Source organism: Erinaceus europaeus, chromosome 6 (genome assembly GCF_950295315.1).
Source record: "Erinaceus europaeus chromosome 6, mEriEur2.1, whole genome shotgun sequence".
NCBI lineage: Eukaryota > Metazoa > Chordata > Mammalia > Eulipotyphla > Erinaceidae > Erinaceus > Erinaceus europaeus.
The window spans coordinates 46,557,989-46,576,412 of record NC_080167.1 but is presented as its reverse complement, the minus strand read 5'-3'; the positions used below and the strand labels follow the sequence as shown (position 1 = coordinate 46,576,412).

The 18,424-nt window shown below is 42.6% G+C and overlaps 1 protein-coding gene across 2 annotated transcripts in view; it reads right to left on the bottom strand.

Moving 5' to 3' along the window:
* The window catches only part of TAF3 (TATA-box binding protein associated factor 3), a 164,885-nt gene extending 146,956 nt beyond the window's left edge, over positions 1-17,929 (bottom strand). The window contains exons 1-2 of one of the 2 annotated variants that reach the window (XM_060192132.1): positions 17,558-17,929; positions 10,539-10,781 (exon numbers count right to left, since the gene is read on the bottom strand). In XM_060192132.1, coding sequence (XP_060048115.1) covers positions 10,539-10,781; positions 17,558-17,723 — 409 coding nt within the window. In that variant the 5' untranslated portion in view covers positions 17,724-17,929. The remainder of the gene's footprint in view (positions 1-10,538; positions 10,782-17,557) is intronic. The other variant, XM_007534319.3, reaches the window with a different exon arrangement.
* Positions 17,930-18,424: the final 495 nt, after the last annotated feature.

Sequence of the window (18,424 nt, the reverse complement as noted above, 5' to 3'; positions counted from 1 at the left end):
CATTTCTCTGTCCTATCCAACAACAACAATAATAACAACAATAACAAGGGCAACAAAATGGGAAAAATGGCCGCCAGAAGCAATGGATTCGAAGTGCAGGCACCAAGCCCCAGTGATAATCCTAGAGGAAAAAAATGAAGAAAGAAAAGGAAAGGAAACGAAATGAACTGTTTTTTTTTTTATTTATTTTTTATTTATTTATTCCCTTTTGTTGCCCTTGTTGTTTTATTGTTGTAGTTATTATTGTTGTTGTTGTTGGATAGGACAGAGAGAAATGGAGAGAGGAGGGGAAGACAGAGAGGAGGAGAGAAAGACAGACACCTGCAGACCTGCTTCACCGCCTGTGAAGCGACTCCCCTGCAGGTGGGGAGCCGGGGTTCGAACCAGGATCCTTATGCCAGTCTTTGTGCTTTGTGCCACCTGCGCTTAACCCGTAGTGCTACAGCCCGACTCCCACAAAATGAACTGTTAAGAAATCAGAGCCCAGGAGTAGGGCAGTAGCATAGCAGGTTAAGCGCACGTGGCACAAAATGCAAGGACTGGCTTAAGGATCCTTGTTCGAGCCCCCAACTTCCCACCTGCAGAGGAGTCACTTCACAAGCAGTGAAGCGGGTCTGCAGATGTCTATCTTTCTCTCCCCTTCTCTGTCTTCCACTCCTCTCTCCATTTCTCTCTGTTCTATCCAACAATGATGACATCAACAACAACAATAATAACTACAACAATAGAAACAAGGGCAACAAAAGGAAATAAATAAATATTAAAAAAGAAAATAAAAGAAATCAGAACCCTGAGATATTGCTGATGAGAAGATAAAATGGTGCAGCCACTCCAGGAAATGGTATGGCTGTTCTTTAAAGAGTGGCACAGGAAGTGGTACAATGGGTGCGGTGCTGGACTTGCAAGCACGAGGTCCTGAGTTCAATCCCTGGTACCGCCTATGTCCCTAAACAAGGTATCTACATTTCATGAAATAAGTAAATCTTAAAAAAATAAATAGGGAGTCAGGCGATAGCACAGTGAGTTAAGCGCAAGGACCAGCATGAGGGTCCCAGTTTGAGCCCCTGGCTCCCCACCTGTAGGGGAGTCGCTTCACAGGCGGTGAAGCAGGTCTGCAGATGTCTATCTTTCTCTCCCCCTCTCTGTCTTCCCCTCCTCCATTTCTCTCTGTCCTATCCAACAACAGCAACATCAATAACAACAATAATAACTACAACAATAAAACAAGGGCAACAAAAGGAAATAAATGAATATTAAATAAATAAATAAATAAACAAACAGAATTTCCACATGATGCAGCAATTTTACTTCAGGATATATACTCCAAAAACTAAGAAAGTTACTCAAACAGATATGTGTTTGTCAGTGTTCAAAGCAACATTAGTACAAGAGTCAGAGGGCAGAGACACCCCAAATATTCATCAGTACATGAATGGACAGACAAAATGGGCTACACACAATGGGATAGCATCCATGCTCAAAAATATTCACTCACTGTTTCCACTTTCATCCAATTCACTCTAACAATAAAAGGGGAGGAAAAGAGTCACTCCAGTTTGCTTTGTTTCAAAGGCTTTCTAAATCTTTATCCCACTTGCATATATCACGTCCAATGAAAGGTGATCATACTCTGTGCTCCCTATGTACATTTACAAAGGCAATGAATGCCTCGCCAGACAGAACTCTGATTGTGCAACGGCTCTGCCTGGTTATACCAGCTGCAAGTTTGTGTGCTTTAAAGGTTAGAATAACTTGCAAGTAGCATTAAGATGGTGGTCCAAGAAGTGGCGCAGTGGACAGAGCAATGGACTCTCAATTATGAGGTCCTAAATTCAATCCCTGGCAGCATATGCACCAGAGTAATATCCTGTTCTCTCTCTCTCTCTCTCTCTCTCTCTCCCTCCCTCCCTCCCTAACCATGTTCTTCATGAATAAATAAAATCTTTAAAATAAATAAATAAGGGGCGGGTGGTAGCGCAGCAGGTTAAGCGCACTTGGCGCAAAGCACACAGACTGTTGTAAAGATCCCAGTTTGAGCCCCCAGCTCACCACCTGCAGGGGGGTGGCTTCACAAGTGGTGAAGCAGGATTGCAGGTGTCTCTCTGTCACCCCCTACCCTCCCAATTTCTGGCTGTCTCTATCCAATAAATAAAAAAGATTTTAAGGGTTCCAGGACTGGGGGAAGTAGGGGCTCTATACTGGAGATGTGAGGTTCCTGCTGTCTTAGGGTTCAAAAAGACAATCGATAGTTAATGTTATCATTACATTATTTGGTAATTGGGTTAACTTTGAAAAGTCTTTTTGTTATGGTTTGCTGTACAGTATCCAGTATCTTGTATATAGCTGTGCTATTGGATGCTTCTAATCTACTTGGTCTAGGCTTTTGAGAGAGTCCGCATATCAAATACACAGCCTATATATTAAAAAGATTCAGTTTGTGTTTTGAGAAACTTTGAGACATACAACTGATTTTCCCCCTCTCATATTAATTAACTACTGATTTATATGTCTACATTTTGCTAGGAGTGTACATAAACACCATTCCCACCACCAAAAGACTGTGACCCATCCCTCCCACCCACTCCCACCCCCCACTGTCCCAGGAAGCTGCATATCTACCCCTCACCACAGGGCTTTTACTTTGGTGTCCTACTTACAATTTAGTCAGGTCCTGCTTTTAGTTTCCCTTTCAGATCTTCTTTCTCAACTTCTGTTGATGAGTGGGATCATCCCATACTCATCTTTATCTTTCTGACTTAGCTCACTTAACATAATTCCTTCTAGCTCTGTCCAAGATGGGTCAGAGAAGGTGGGTTCATTGTTGGATAGGGCCCACTTTCCCGTATGCCTCTCCCAATCCATACCAAATAATATTGCATCCGCTGATCACAACCTAACCAACGCAACGATTGCCACCTCAACATGCTTCACCTCAGACTGTGTCCAGAGACTTCACGTGTGGAATGACAACCCTTCAGCTTCATTACTCGGGTAAGACCTTTCCTTTTATAGTACACTCTAATTTCATCTAAGGTGGTTCACTTTCTAACAAAGTCCCATAACCTAGATATACACCAGTTTCTGTGAGAGAGAGCTTATGTTCACACGTATCCATAAACTACTGCAAAATATATACCTGAAAGCAGAAGTCCACTAGAGTTTGCAGTGAGTACCTCCCTAACACTTCCTCTCCACTATTCCAAGCTTTGGGTCCATGATTCCTCAACAATTTGTTTGGCTTCGTATGTTAACTCTCTTTTCAATCACCAGGTTCCAGATGCCATCAGGATGCTGGCCAGGCTTCCCTGGATTGAAGACCCCACCAATGTGTCCTGGAGCTCAGCTTCCCCAGAGACACACCCTACTAGGGAAAGAGAGAGGCAGACTGGGAGTATGGACCAACCAGTCAACGCCCATGTTCAGTGGGGAAGCAATTACAGAAGCCAGACCTTCTACCTTCTGCAACCCTCAATGACCCTGGGTCCATGCTCCCAGAGAGACAGAGAATGGGAAAGCTATCAGGGGAGGGGGTGGGTTATGGAGACTGGGTGGTGGGAATTGTGTGGAGTTGTACCCCCTCCTACCCTATGGTTTTGTTAATTAATCCTTTCTTAAATAAAAAAAAAAGATTTTAAAAAACTTCAAAAATAAATAAATAAATAAATAACATTAAGATGTTTCATGGTCCAGGAGGTAGCACAATGGGTAAAGCTCAGCGGGTTCAGTGCACGTGGCACAAAGCGCAAGGACTGGCATAAGGATCCCAGTTCGAGCCCCAGCTCCCCACCTGCAGGGGGGGTCCCTTCACAGACAGTGAAGCAGGTCTGCAGGTGTCTATCTTTCTCTCCCATTCTCTGTCTTCCCCTCCTCTCTCCATTTCTTTGTCTAGTCTAACAATGACAACATCAGTTACAACAACAGTAATAACTATAACAATGACAAACAACAAGGGCAACAAAAGGGAAAACAAATAAATAAATATAAATAAAAAACTGTAAATCACTAATAAAAAAATTTTTTTAAAAAAAGCATTGGACTCTCAAGCATGAGGTCCTGAGTTCAATCCCCAGCAAAACATATACCAGAGTGTTATCTGGTTCTTTCTCTCTCTCTCCTCCTATCCTTCTCATTAACAAATAAATAAAATATTTAAAATATATTTTTGGGGCGTGGAAGATAGCATAACAGATTCATGTCTGAGGCTCCCAGGTTCAATCCTCTGTACCACCACAAGCCATAGCTGAGCAATGCACTGGATATATATATATATATATATATATATATATATATATATATATATATATATTCTTTCCATTATTTTTTGAATCTATATGTTGCCAGAGCATTTTAAGATAATCATAGACTATTGAAAATTCAGAGCCAGATGATGGCGCACCTGGTTAAGTGCACACACAACAGTGTACAAGGACCTGGGTTCAAGCCCCTGGACCCCATCTGCAGGGGAAAAGCTTCATGAGATGTGAAGTAGAGCTGGAGATGTTTCTCTGTCTCTCTCCCTCTCTATTTCCCTCCTCCCCTCTCAATTTCTCTGTCTCTATCCAACAATAAATTTTAATTTAAAAAAGAATATTAAGAAATTTCCGATGCGGGGCTACGAGCAGCAGCAGATCTGTTTCTACTCCTTTCCTCTCCTCTCCTCTCCCAGATCAACTAGGAATACCAAAGGATACCACCTGGGACCGAAACAAGACAGGACTAGAATGACCACAGGAACCCAGTAAATCACCGGTAAGTGCAAACACGTGTGGTTGGTGGACAGAGAGGAGCCTAGGGAAAGATCAAGCAGCTGGTAACAGTCCAGCAGTTTATCAGTTGAGACACCACCTCCAGTCTGTTCTACCAACAAGGGGACAGCTGAAGGGAGGAGAGGACTCCCCGGAGACTCACTAAGTGCAACTCTGAGTCTCCATGGCTACTGCCCTCAGAATCTGGAGAAGCAGCAGGGAGGGACACCAGGGGACAGAGATCTAACCGGGAAACTCAGAAGACCTATACCTGGTGGCATAGTGGTGGGGCTGTGAAAGTGTCTTTGCATAACCACTGGATTATCTCTGCCACACCCTGCTTTATCTCTTGGTCAGGAGTCAGTGATTAAGCTAAGAAGCCTACTTATAGTAGGCTTAAAAGCCCTCAGGCTCCATAGCCTACAGGGAAGAAAAAGCACAAAAGAGGCTTTTAAACCACTGAGCTCCAAATCAGGGATTAAAATACTATTGAAACAACTGTTAACTTCCACCACTGTGAACCCTTTAATTACCTTACTTACACACAAGTCAATCCAGGCAACAGTGATCAGTATTTTGAAAAGTACTGAGAGAAGGAACTCATAACATAATATATAAAATGGTTAACCCAACAAGAAGTATTGGAGAAATGAACCAGGACAAGAGTCCAGCTAAAAGCCCCCCAAAGGTTGAACAACAAAATAGTGAGGTCAACATCCAAATTCTTGTTACGGAAATAGTCACAAAAATGGGCAGGAACAGCTATTCTCATATCAGACACAATAGACTTTAAAATAGATAAAATTAAAAAAGATAAGAATGGACACTACTTAATGCTCAGAGGATCAGTCAAACAAGAGGACTAAACAATTATTAACATCTATGAGAAGCCATCTAAACACATCAAACATCTACTGAAAGAGCTACAGCAATATATTAACAACAACACAGTCATAGTAGGGGGCTTCAACACCCCAATCTCTCAACTTGACAGATCATCCAGGCAGAAAATTAATAAAGACATAAGGAAGCTAAATGAAGAGATAGATAAACTAGAACTATTGGAAATTTTGAGTCATTCATCCCAAGAAGCTGGAATACACATTTTACTCAAGTCCACATGGGTCATTCTCAAGGATAGACCATATGTTAGGCCAAAAAGACAGCATCAGCAAATTCAAGAGCATTGAAATCATCCCAAGCATCTTCTCAGACAATAGTGGAATTAAACTAACACTTAACAATCAACAAAAGATTAGTAATAGGGAGTCGGGCGGTGGCGCAGTGGGTTAAGCGCATGTGGAGCAAAGCGCAGGGACCTGCGTAAGGATCCTGGTTCGAGCCGCCGGCTCCCCACCTGCAGGGGAGTCGCTTCACAGGCGGTGAAGCAGGTCTGCAGGTGTCTATCTTTCTCTCCCCTCTCTCTCTGTCTTCCCCTCCTCTCTCCATTTCTCTCTGTTCTATCCAACAACAAAGCAACGTCAACAATGGCAATAATAACCGCAACGAGGCTGCAACAACTAGGGCAACAAAAAGGGGGAAAAATGGCCTCCAGGAGCGGTGGATTCATGGTGCAGGCACCAAGCCCAGCAATAACCCTGGAGGAAAAAAATAAAAATAAAAAAAATAAAAAAATAAAGATTAGTAATAGTCCCAAAATGTGGAAGCTAAACAGTACATTCCTTAACAACTTCAGGGTCAAAGAGGAAATAAAGGAAGAAATCAAAATGTTTCAAGAGTTCAATGAAAATGAAGACACAAGCTATCAAAATATTTGGGACACAACTAAGGCAGTACTGAGAGGGAAGTTCATAGCCATACAAGCACACATTAGGAAACAAGAAAAAGCACAAATAAACAGCCTGATTGCACATCTTAAAGACCTAGAAGAAGAACAAAGGAACCCTAAAGCAACCAGAAGGACAGAAATCATTATTAAAGTTAGGGCAGAGATCAATAACGTTGAAAATAAGAAAACCATACAAAAGATCAACGCCAAGTAAATGTTGGTTCTTCAAAACAGTGAACAAAATCGACAAACCTTTAGCCAGACTGACAAAACAAAAAAGGGAGAAGACCCAAATAAATCAGATACTACATGAAAGAGGAGATATCACAACAGACACCACAGAAATTCAACATATCATGCGAGGCTTCTATGAACAACTATATGCCACCAAGCTAGAGAACCTAGAAGAAATGGACGATTTCCTAGATACCTACAAACTTCCAAAACTAATTTAAAAAGAAGTAGATAACATGAACAGGCCCATCACAGCTAATGAAACTGAAACAGTTATCAAAAATCTTCCTAAAAATAAAAGTCCCAGACCAGAAGGTTTTACAAATGAATTTTACAAAACCTTCAAAGAAGAACTAATAGCTCTACTTTTAAAAGTCTTCCAGAAGATTGAAAACACAGGAATACTCCCTTCCAGCTTCTATGAAGCCAACATCACTCTGATACCAAAAGCAGACAGGGAACAAAACCAAAAAAAAAAAAAAAACTAAAGACCAATATCTCTGATGAACATAGATGCTAAAACACTGAACAAAATTCTAGCCAACCTGATACAGAAGTATATTAAAAAGATTGTTCATCATGACCAAGTGTGGTTTACTCAGGCATGCAAGGTTGGTTTAATATACGTAAATCAATCAATGTGATCCACCACATCAACAAAAGCAAGACCAAAAACCACAGAGAAAGCCTTTGGCAAAATACAACAGCCCTTTATGATCAAAACACTACAAAAAATGGGAATAGATGGAAAATTCCTGAATATAGTGGAGTCTATATATAACAAACCTACAGCCAACATCATACTCAATGGTGAAAAAACTGGAAGCATTTCCCCTCAGATCAGGTACTAGACAGGGATGCCCACTATCACCATTACTATTCAACATAGTGTTGGAAGTTCTTGCCATAGCAATCAGGCAGGAGCAAGGAAAGAAAGGGATACACATTGGAAGAGAAGAAGTCAAACTCTACCTATTTGCAGATGACATGATAGTATACAGAGAAAAACCTAAGGAATCCAGCAAGAAGCTTTTGGATATCATCAGGCAATACAGTAAGGTGTCAGGCTACAAAATTAACATTCAAAAGTCAGTGGCATTCCTCTATGCAAACACTAAATTAGAAGAAATTGAAATCCAGAAATCAATTCCTTTTACTATAGCAACAAAAACAATAAAATATCTAGGAATAAACCTAACCAAAGAAGTGAAAGACTTCTATACTGAAAATTATGAGTCACTACTCAAGGAAATTGAAAAAGACACAAAGAAGTAGAAAGATATTCCATGTTCATAGGTTGGGAGAATTTACATCATCAAAATGAATAGACTACCCAGAGCCATCTACAAATTTAATGCTATCCCCATCAAGATCCCAAGCACATTTTTTAGGAGAATAGAACAAATGCTACAAATGTTTATCTGGAACCAGAAAAGACCTAGAATTGCCAAAACAATCTTGAGAAAAAAGGACAGAACTGGAGGCATCACACTCCCAGATCTCAAATTGTATTATAGGGCCATTGTCATCAAAACTGCTTGGTACTGGAACATGAATAGACACACTGACCAGTGGAATAGAATTGAGAGCCCAGAAGTAAGCCCCCACATCTATGGACACCTAATCTTTGACAAAGGGGCTCAGACTATTAAATGGGGAAAGCAGAGTCTCTTCAACAAAGGGTGTTGAAACAATGGGTTGAAACATGCAGAAGAATGAAACTGAACCACTATATTTCACCAAATACAAAAGTAAATTCCAAGTGGATCAAGGACTTGGATGTTAGACCACAAACTATCAAATACTTAGAGGAAAATATTGGCAGAACTCTTTTCTGCATAAATTTTAAAGACATCTTCAATGAAACGAATCCAATTACAAAGAAGACTAAGACAAGCATAAACCTATGGGACTACATAAAATTAAAAAGCTTCTGCACAGCTAAAGAAACTACTACCCAAACCAAGAGACCCCTCACAGAATGGGAGAAGATCTTTACATGCCATACATCAGACAAGAGGCTAATAACCAGAATATATAAAAAACTTGCAAATCTCAACAACAAGACAACAAATAACCCCATCCAAAAATGGGGGGAGGACATGGACAGAATATTCACCACAGAAGAGATCCAAAAGGCCAAGAAACACATGAAAAAATGCTCCAAGTCTCTGATTGTCAGAGAAATGCAAATAAGACAACAACAAGATACCACTTCACTCCTGTGAGAATGTCATACATCAGAAAAGGTAACAGCAACAAATGCTGGAGAGGGTGTGGGGTCAAAGGAACCCTCCTACACTGCTGGTGGGAATGTCAATTGGTCCAACCTCTGTTGAGAACAGTCTGGAGAACTCTCAGAAGGCTAGAAATGGACCTACCCTATGACCCTGCAATTCCTCTCCTGGGGATATATCCTAAGGAACCCAACACACCCATCCAAAAAGATCTGTGTACACATATGTTCTTGGCAGCACAATTTGTAATAGCCAAAACCTGGAAGCAACCCAGGTGTCCAACAACAGATGAGTGGCTGAGCAAGTTGTGGTATATACACACAATGGAATACTACTCAGCTATAAAAAATGGTGACTTCACCGTTTTCAGCCGATCTTGGATGGACCTTGAAAAATTCATGTTAAGTGAAATAAGTCAGAAACAGAAGGATGAATATGGGATGATCTCACTCTCAGGCAGAAGTTGAAAAACAGATCAGAAAAGAAAACACAAGTAGAACCTGAACTGGAATTGGTGTATTGCACCAAAGTAAAAGATTCTGGGGTAGGTGGATGGGGAGAATACAGATCCAAGAAAGATGACAGAGGACCTAGTGGGGGTTGTATTGTTATATGGAAAACTGGGAAATGTTATGCATGTACAAACTAGTGTATTTACTGTTGAATGTAAAACATTAATTCCCCAGTAAAGAAATTTAAAATTAATTAATTAATTTTTTGAAAAAAAAATAAAAGAAAAACGGAGGCAGGGATCGAAAGACATCACAGCACCGAAGCTCCCCTCAGTATGGAAGCAGGGCTTGAACCTGGGTAACTTCCAGAGCAAACACAGTACACTCACCAAGGGGAGCTATCTTGTTGGCCCAGAGCTGGCATATTTAAACCTGTTCCCAAGAATGAAAGTCCTAATTAAGCTAATTACCTCAGGACAAGGCCATAAATTATACATTCATACCACCGAGCCATTGCAGCAAAAGTCGAAGAGACCTACATATATTTGAAAGACATCTCAACTAAAATTCAGTCTGGCTTTAATATCCAAAACCTGGAAGCAACCCAGGTGTCCAACAACAGAAGAATGCCTGAGCAAGTTGTGGCCTATATACACAATGGAATACTACTCAGCTATTAAAAATGGTGGTTTCACCTTCTTCACTCTAACTTGCGTGGAGCTTGAAGGAATCATGTGAAGTGAGATCAGCCAGAAACAGAAGGATGACAATGGGATAATCTCACTCACAGGCAGAAGCTGGAAAACAAAATCAGAAGGGAAAACACAGAGCAGAACATGGACTGGAGTTGGTATATTGCACCAAAGTAAAAGACTCTGCAGTCCTGGAACATGATGGCAGAGGAGGACCTAGTAGGGGTTATATTGTTATGTGAAAATGTTATGCATGTACAAACTATTGTATTTTACTATCAAGTGTAAACCATTAATCCTCCAATAAAGAAATAAAAAAAAAGAATATTAAAAACTCATTCAAAAAGTTACAAACAGATAAGTAAGAAGCAAATGGGAGTACCACAAACCTTCTTGAGAAGACACAATAGGTGGCATGTAATCAGGAATGTATTCTTTTCTTTCCTCAGCATCTTTACTTCCAGGTTGAGGAAATTGAAGTACATTGTTCTTGCTAACAGGAAATGAAGGGATTTGATGTGGGAAAGTGACAGGTTCAATATTGTGAATGTAGTCTTCTAGTTCATGCAGGCTAACTCCCATAAGTTGGAAAGCTTCACTAACGTCATCCAAAATTGGGTCTGTTCGGCCATCTGAAACAAAGCCAAAAGCACAGCAAATTATTTTGAAAAATACACCACAAATATTTAAAAAAAAGAAAAAAATATTAAGTAAACACACAGCTCAGAATCAAACCCAGTCTATATTTAAGACTGAATTACAAAAAATTCAGGCTTTAAGTAGAATATCCTATTACCTAAACATTAGACAGTTGATTCCTAAAGTCAGTTTTAAATACTTCTGCCAATCAAGCAAGATACACAGACAAGTTATACTAGCAATCAGCCAACAGAAAACACATCAAAGTAGCATCTGAAAAAGCAGTTGACACAAAGTAAATGCCCAGCAAACAATACTCTTATTAGATCTTTATTAGAACTAGAAAGCTTTACTGAGTAAATGTCTATTATAGTGTCTCTATTGCTCAATGACACGTCTTTAGAACTGAAAACAATGGCTGGTACGTAGTTGGAACACGATAAATATTTGTTGACTTAATCATACCACCAAATCAACTTTTTAAATTCCAGACAACTGAGAGAAAAAGGTTGGAACATAAAGGTAATTTACAACACCCCAGAAGGCCGTGCAGCAACAGAAGGTATGGCCTGTGAGTATGAGGTCCAGAGTTCAGCCTTGTTAGAGTCCCGTTCAATTCTCTCTCTCCCTCATTAATGAAAATATAAATGTATTGTCGAGGGAGACAGCATAATGGTCATGGAAACAGGCCCTCATGCCTGAGACTCCGAGGTCCCAGATTCAATCCCTACACCACTGTAAGCCAGAGCTGAGCAGTGCTGTGGTACTAAATAAAAAGTAAATAAATACAAAAAAGGTAATTTACACATAGATGTTTAAATGTAACTAAAAGATACCATATGAGTAATGGTTGGTGGGGGAAACAGCCTAATGGTTATGCAAACAGATTCTCATGCCTGAGGCTCCCCAGGTCCCAGGTTCAATCCCCCCACACCACCATAAGCCAGAGCTGAGCAGTGCTCTGGTAAAATATAAAATAAGTGGGAGCTAAGCAGTGGCACACCTGGCTAAGGGTACATAGTACAAAGCTCAAGGACCCACATAAGGATTTGGGTTCTAGCCCAGACTCCCCACCTGCACAGGATCCGCCTCATGAGCAGTGAAACAGGCCTGCAGGTGTCTTACCCTTCTCTCTCCCTCTCTATCTCCCTTCTCTTTCATTTTTTCTCTGTCCTGTCCAATAAAATGAAAAAAAAAAAAAAATAGCCATGAGGAGCAGTGGACTTGTAGTGTGGACACCGAACCCCAGAAATAACCCTGGAGGCCACTATTTTATATATAGTAGTAATGTAGCAGCAAGAGAAAGAGCTCACCTAGTAGAGCACTGGCTTCTATGACTGAGATTCAACTCCTGCCACTGCATGTGCTGGAGTGACTCAGGCTTATCTCATGTAAATTCTCTCACACAAGTAACAAATTTTTAAAAAAGTTAAAACAGTGAGACTCCCTTTTTTTCTTTTTTAATTATTTTATTTTGGATAGAGAGAGAGAAATTAAGAGGAAAGGCAGAGGGAGAGAGGTAGAGAGGGACACCTGCAGCCTTGCTTCACCATTCATGAACCTTCTTCCCCATAGCACGAGGGAACCAGGGGCTTGAATCTGGGTCCTTGAGCATGGTCACATGTGTGCTTAACCAGGCCCGCCACTGCCCAGCCCCTAGTGAGATTTTCTCTACAAACAGAAGTTTTTCCTACCTGTACCAGAACCCTAAGGTCTCTGCATAAGGTTTCTATGAAAATTCTAGGTCCTGTGGCCTGGGAAGTGGCACAGTGGGTAGAGTCCAGGGTTGGGAATGTGTGAAGCCCTGAGTTTGATCCTCATCAGAGCCTATGTCAGAGTGACGCTCTGGTGCACTCTCTTGATCTCTCTCCCACTTTCCTTCTCTCGTAAACAAATAAACATATCTTGAACAAAAAATTTTTTCCAGTTCCCAATTTCCATCTAAATATCCTAGAGGATTTGTTTATTTTTAACTGAAATCTCCTGTGGTCACTTCAAATTCAGTTATGTCTAAAATTTAAATCCCACTAAAGCAGGAGTAATCCAGAATTTGTGAGCATTAGGTGCGTGCTGGCTCACATGCTACAGTGCAGTTCAGAAAGGAAAGAGCTGAAACAGGAAACCTCCGTGTCTAAATTCAAACACTTCTGTTGTCTGAAGTTTTCTGCAAATATACGTTACTTTAAAGGCAAAAGAAAAAAAAAAAAAACCAAAAAACTCAAGAATGAATAAAACTAATGCTTATTTTCCCTCTTAATTGGCCTGGGTGTGCACTTTGACACTAAACGTAATCATCTTGGGTTCCTCCATGTTTGGCAACTTATACCCAAAACCTTCTGGTACTTTCCACACACACACACACACACACACACACACACACACACACACACACACACACACACCTTTTCTGATCATGACTTAGGGGAGGTTCCCTCCCCCCTTGTTCCTACCATCACTAGTTCAATATCATTTCAAGTTCTCCTGACTCTCCCAGGCATTACACTAACTGCAGGATTTTCTTTAAATGTCATTGTCATTGCACTCATCCCCTTCTTAGGAATCAGCAGTGTCTTCTACTGCATTTTAATTCCTCTATTAAATGAGTTACACACACACTTGACTTCACTGTTTAACATTCTCTTTACACTCTTCAAATGAACTGGCTACTTTTGCCACGCTGGTCACCTTCTCAACGCTTTCATCAAGCTTAATCCCACGTGGCTTCCTTAGGTTATGCTTTTCTCTTGCTTGGAATGTTCTCTAACTTCATACAACCACACTTTTTATAGCTCAAGTCTCTCTCTTTTTTCCTTGTTTTGGGTCTCAATCATCTCTTCCTACCATATTACTTCTGCACTTATTGCCTAAACTACTTGACTATTAAGTTAAAGTATATCTTGAGGGGTCATTCTGGAAGATGTAGCACCTGCTTTTTTGTGCATGCACACATATTAACATCTCATGCAATGCAATGCATGCACAAACTTTTGCCCCAAATGCTTAGACCAATCACCAGATTGATACAAACTTATGATACTGGCTTTAACTTGAGAGAATTTTTTTTTTTTTTTTTTTTTTTACAAAATTATGAAAGCCATTCTGGGGGTATGGCACTGGCATATCCGGTTGGGCTCACACATCACCATGTGGAAGAACCTGAGTTCAAGCCCCAGCTCCTCACCTGTAGGGTGGACAGACACTTCACAAACAATGAAGCAGGGCTGCAGGTGTCTCTCTCCCTAACTCCCACTCCCCTCTCAATTTCTCTGTCCTATCAAAGCAAAGTGTGAAAAAGAGGGGGGGGGGGGATACTCTGTGCCTGGTGGCCATATATATGCTGGATGGTGGTGCACCTGTTACTATGCACAAAGACCCAGGTTCAAGCCCCCTGGCCCCACCTTCAGGGGAGCTTCACAAGTGGTAAAGCAGAGCTGCAGGTGTCTCTCTCGTTCTCTATCTAATTCTCACCACCAAATTTCACTTTGTCTCTATCAAATAAGTAAATGAAAGAACTATTAAAAACATTTAAAGAAAAAAAGATTTATTGTGATCTGGGAGGTGGAGTAACAGATAGAGCACTGGACTCTCAAACCAAGTTCCTGAGTTCAATCCCTGGTAGCACATGTACCAGAATGATGTCTGGTTATTTCTCTCTCTCCTCCTATCTTTTTCATTAATAAATAAATAAAATATTTTTAAGAAAAGATTTATCAAAAAATACATATGAAAAATTTTAAAAACAAAAACCATCAAATTGTTCTGACTGACATGCTGGCACATACTATGGGCAGGGATTGTGCCTTTGTAGTTTTATGTCCCCAAAACTTAGTTCAGTGCTCACTATTTGTCATAAAGTCTAAAAGGACTTGAAAGAGACTATAAAACTGTATTTTGGGAGCCTGAGGTTATTCATTCAAGTCTAAAATAAGGATATTGTAAGAAAAAATTACCTAAAAAAAGTCTGTAACTAGTAAGTATACCAGGAATTAGCTTCTGGTAATGTTGCCAAACCATGATGGAGAATAATGAACATGATAAGTGAATTCTCACTAAAAGAAAGAAAACAGAAGTTGGGTGATTAGGAAAGAGGTTCACATAGATATGCAGTGATAATCACCCGATGATGACTTTGGAGTGATGCACAGATTCTGGGTCTGAGTATAAGGCAAGGAAGATAACTATGTAGTCAGGAGCTACTTCTGTGACCTAATACTTATTTAGTAGCAAAATGTAATCTGGACTTTGCACAACCTAACAATATATATTCAAGGACCAGGAAGCTGGGAAAGAAAAGAAGCAAAAGCCAAGAGAATGAATATAGTAAGCTGGTGGTATATTCTCAAGATAATGAAATACAGTCCAGGCAGTGCTGCAATATAGATTGGGCGTTGGTTTCTCAAATATGAGTTCCTGAGTTCAGTCCCCAGCAATGCAAGTGTCAGAGTGATGCTCTGGTTCTCTCTCTCTATAATGAATAGATCTTTATTAAAAACAATAAACGAGTAGTGTGGTGGGTTAAGCGCATGTGGCGCAAAGCACAAGGACCACCATAAGGATCCCAGTTCGAGCCAGTTGCAGGGGGAGGGGTCGCTTCACAAATGGTAAAGCAGGTCTGCAGGTGTCTATCTTTCTCTCCCCCTCTCTTTCTTCTCCTCCTCTTTCCATTTCTCTCTGTCCTATCCAACAATGATGACAACAATAACTACAACAATAAAACAAGGGCAACAAAAGGGAATAAATAAATAAATATTTAAAAAAGATAAAAAACAACAACAATAAACGAGAGTTATTTAGATGAGAAGTATCAAGAACTCAAAGCTTTGGAAGCACTTCTTTTTTTTTTTTTTTTTTTTATAATTGCCACCAGGGTTATCACTGGAGCTTAGTGCCTGCATGATAAATCCACCATTCCCAGCGGTCAATTTTTCCTTTTCTTTTCTTCTTATTCTTTGATAAGATAGAGATAAGCTGATAGGGGGAGATACAGAGGCAGAGAGACAGAAAGACACCTGCAGTACTTGTTCCACTGCTTGTTAAGCTTCCTTCCTGCAGGTGGGGAGCAGGGGCTGGAACCAGTATCCTTACACATGGGAATGCGTGCACTTAGCCAGGTGTGCCACTGCCTGGCCCCTGAAGGCACACATTCTTAGAACTCAAAAAGTGGAGCAACTAAAGTTATGGGAGTGTATTACCAGTTATTATTCAACAAATATTTTGGGGTGCCTATTATCTTCTAGCACTACACAGAATACAAGCATACACTATTATAAACAAGTAAAACATCTGCTTCCTGGGGAGAAGAAAGGAGAAGATGAGAAACATACACATATGACTAAATAACACAGCAGAAACATGCACAGAATTAAAACACCAGATAGCTAACATGAATTTCCTAAAGCAAAAGTTACATGGATATGAGATGCAAATTGCTGGTGGACCAAGGAGACAAGGGCATTCTGAGGAGACAGCATGCGTGTAGAAACAGATTAACCTGAAATGCTTCTGAGAAGGCAGGTAGCTCAGCATGGTTGCAGATTAGGATGGCAGAAGATAAGTGAAATGCCAACGCAGAAAGGGAACTATGTGCTACTTAAGAGTTGAGCTTCCCTGCCTGTGACCAATGAAGGACAATGAATTATTTTTAAGAATGACATGAGCCCACCCCACTCCACTGAGGGAAGCATTAGTGCTCTGGTGTCTTTCGTGTGTGTGTGCGTGTGTCTATGTGGAAAAAGTTGGCCTAGAGAGGTGACAACAAGAAAGAAGGACAAAAATCACATCTGTGTTGTGGGCAATTTATTATTTTGACAGTACTGTGGATGCACGAATCTACAGAAATAAAGCAAACCTGTGAGTCTTCACTTTTCAGCCAAGGAGTCAGTTTCACAAAACAGAATATCCCATGGCACGCTTTGTGCCATTCTCCAGCTTACCACCTTAGAAATCATGGCCTGAAGTTTCAGATGAGTGGTAGTGCCCCCTCCTCTCTTTTTCTCTCTGTCTTCTTCGTTCATTCAATTAGATGATGCGTGGCTTCTATTCAGTATTCTGAATTCCTCCACGTCAACCAGTTTTAGGTACTAGTGGGCATTCTCTGAAAAGCCATCAGCTCTGCAGCCCAGATGGCCTGAGGGAGCCTTGCCCATTGCGTGGGGCCCCTCTACCACGCTTTGATCACCCCTGGCAGATAGTAGAATACTAGGGTCTGGGAAAGTGAACCTGAGTTAAACGGACAAGGCTCGGCTCGGCTCGGCAGAGAGGTGAGTGGAGATGCAGCAGTGTGTTCTGGGGTCAGATCCCAACCCGGAGGCCAGGCCCTTTTCGGGGCACAGCTGTCAACCAGGAGTGGTCGGTCGGCTTGGAGCTGGAGGAGTGATGGCCGGCCAGCCTGCTGGGAGTCGGCACAGACGGAGCGCCTAAGATAACTAGTTGGAGGAGTTTGCCTGCACCGGGGAGGTGCAGCAGCAGAGTCGGGAAGGCTGGGGGGCGACCAGGAGGCGGCTGCCCCAAGCACCCCGTACGCTGCCGCTGATCAAGGAGGGGGCGCGGGGGTGGCACCCCAACCCGGCTCCTCACAGGAGGCGGGAATCCACAGAAGGAGAAAGAGGCTCCCCGCAGGATGGCTAGAGTGTCAGGGGATGGGCTGAGGACCTGGGGACAGCGGTGGGCTGAGGCGGAGCCCGATCTCCGGGTGGGGGTGGAGGGCGAGCTCTCCGGGTGGCTGGGGGCGCCCCCATGCCCACCTGCCCGCACCCTGCCCGGTACTCACAGAGCTCGGAGTAGCGATGGCAGCCCCGTCCCAGCTGCTGCAGGTATCGCTGCAGCACGTCGGTGAGGAGGTGGCAGGCGCTGAGTTGCACCGAGTCCCAGCCCAGCGCCTGGCAGATTTGCGCCACCGAGACCCTCAACAACGACCTGGAGTAACTCTCACACATCCCGCTCCGTGGGGTCCGCCTCCGCCCTCGCCGCCACGTCGCTCGGCCCCCGCCGCCCGGCCTCAGCAGAGCCCCCGATTCATCGTCCAGGGTCCCCAGGGCCGGCAAAAGACGCCCCCGACACCCCGCTACCGCCTCAGAGCCTCAGCAGCAAGGAGCGCGCGAGCCTGAGAGCCGCCATTTTGGGCTCGCTCCGCCTCCGGCTGGACTGTCGCCGGGCCAAGGCAGCCTTAGCCGAGCGCCGAGTGTCGATGCAGAAGCTCCGCCCCGTGGGAGCGGGACGAGGAGGTGGGGATCGACTGCCACGCCTGGAAGGAGGCGGGAAGCGGATGCTACGCGTGGAGCGCAGGTGGCAGATGCGCGCGGGCTAGTAGGTGCGCAGGTGTGGGTACGCGCGTGCTGGCTTGTGGTCGGGCTGGAACGCCAAAGCTTTGCAGCGACCTGGGGTCACAGCAGGCTCCACTGGAGGACTCTGGAATGGGGCTGCTGAAGGAAACCGACCAGCCGGGAGGCTGTCAGTTTAGGGGCGGGATTTGAAGCGTGGGAATTTACTTTGCTACCCCATTTGCGGATCTAATCTGATCTTCCCGGGCTGAGTGACTCGATCCACCAACCGAGCAACAAATCTATTCCACATTGTATGGATTAGGTAAATCCAAGTTGTTCTGCAAATCATCAGATCCCCTTCACAGCAAGGCGAT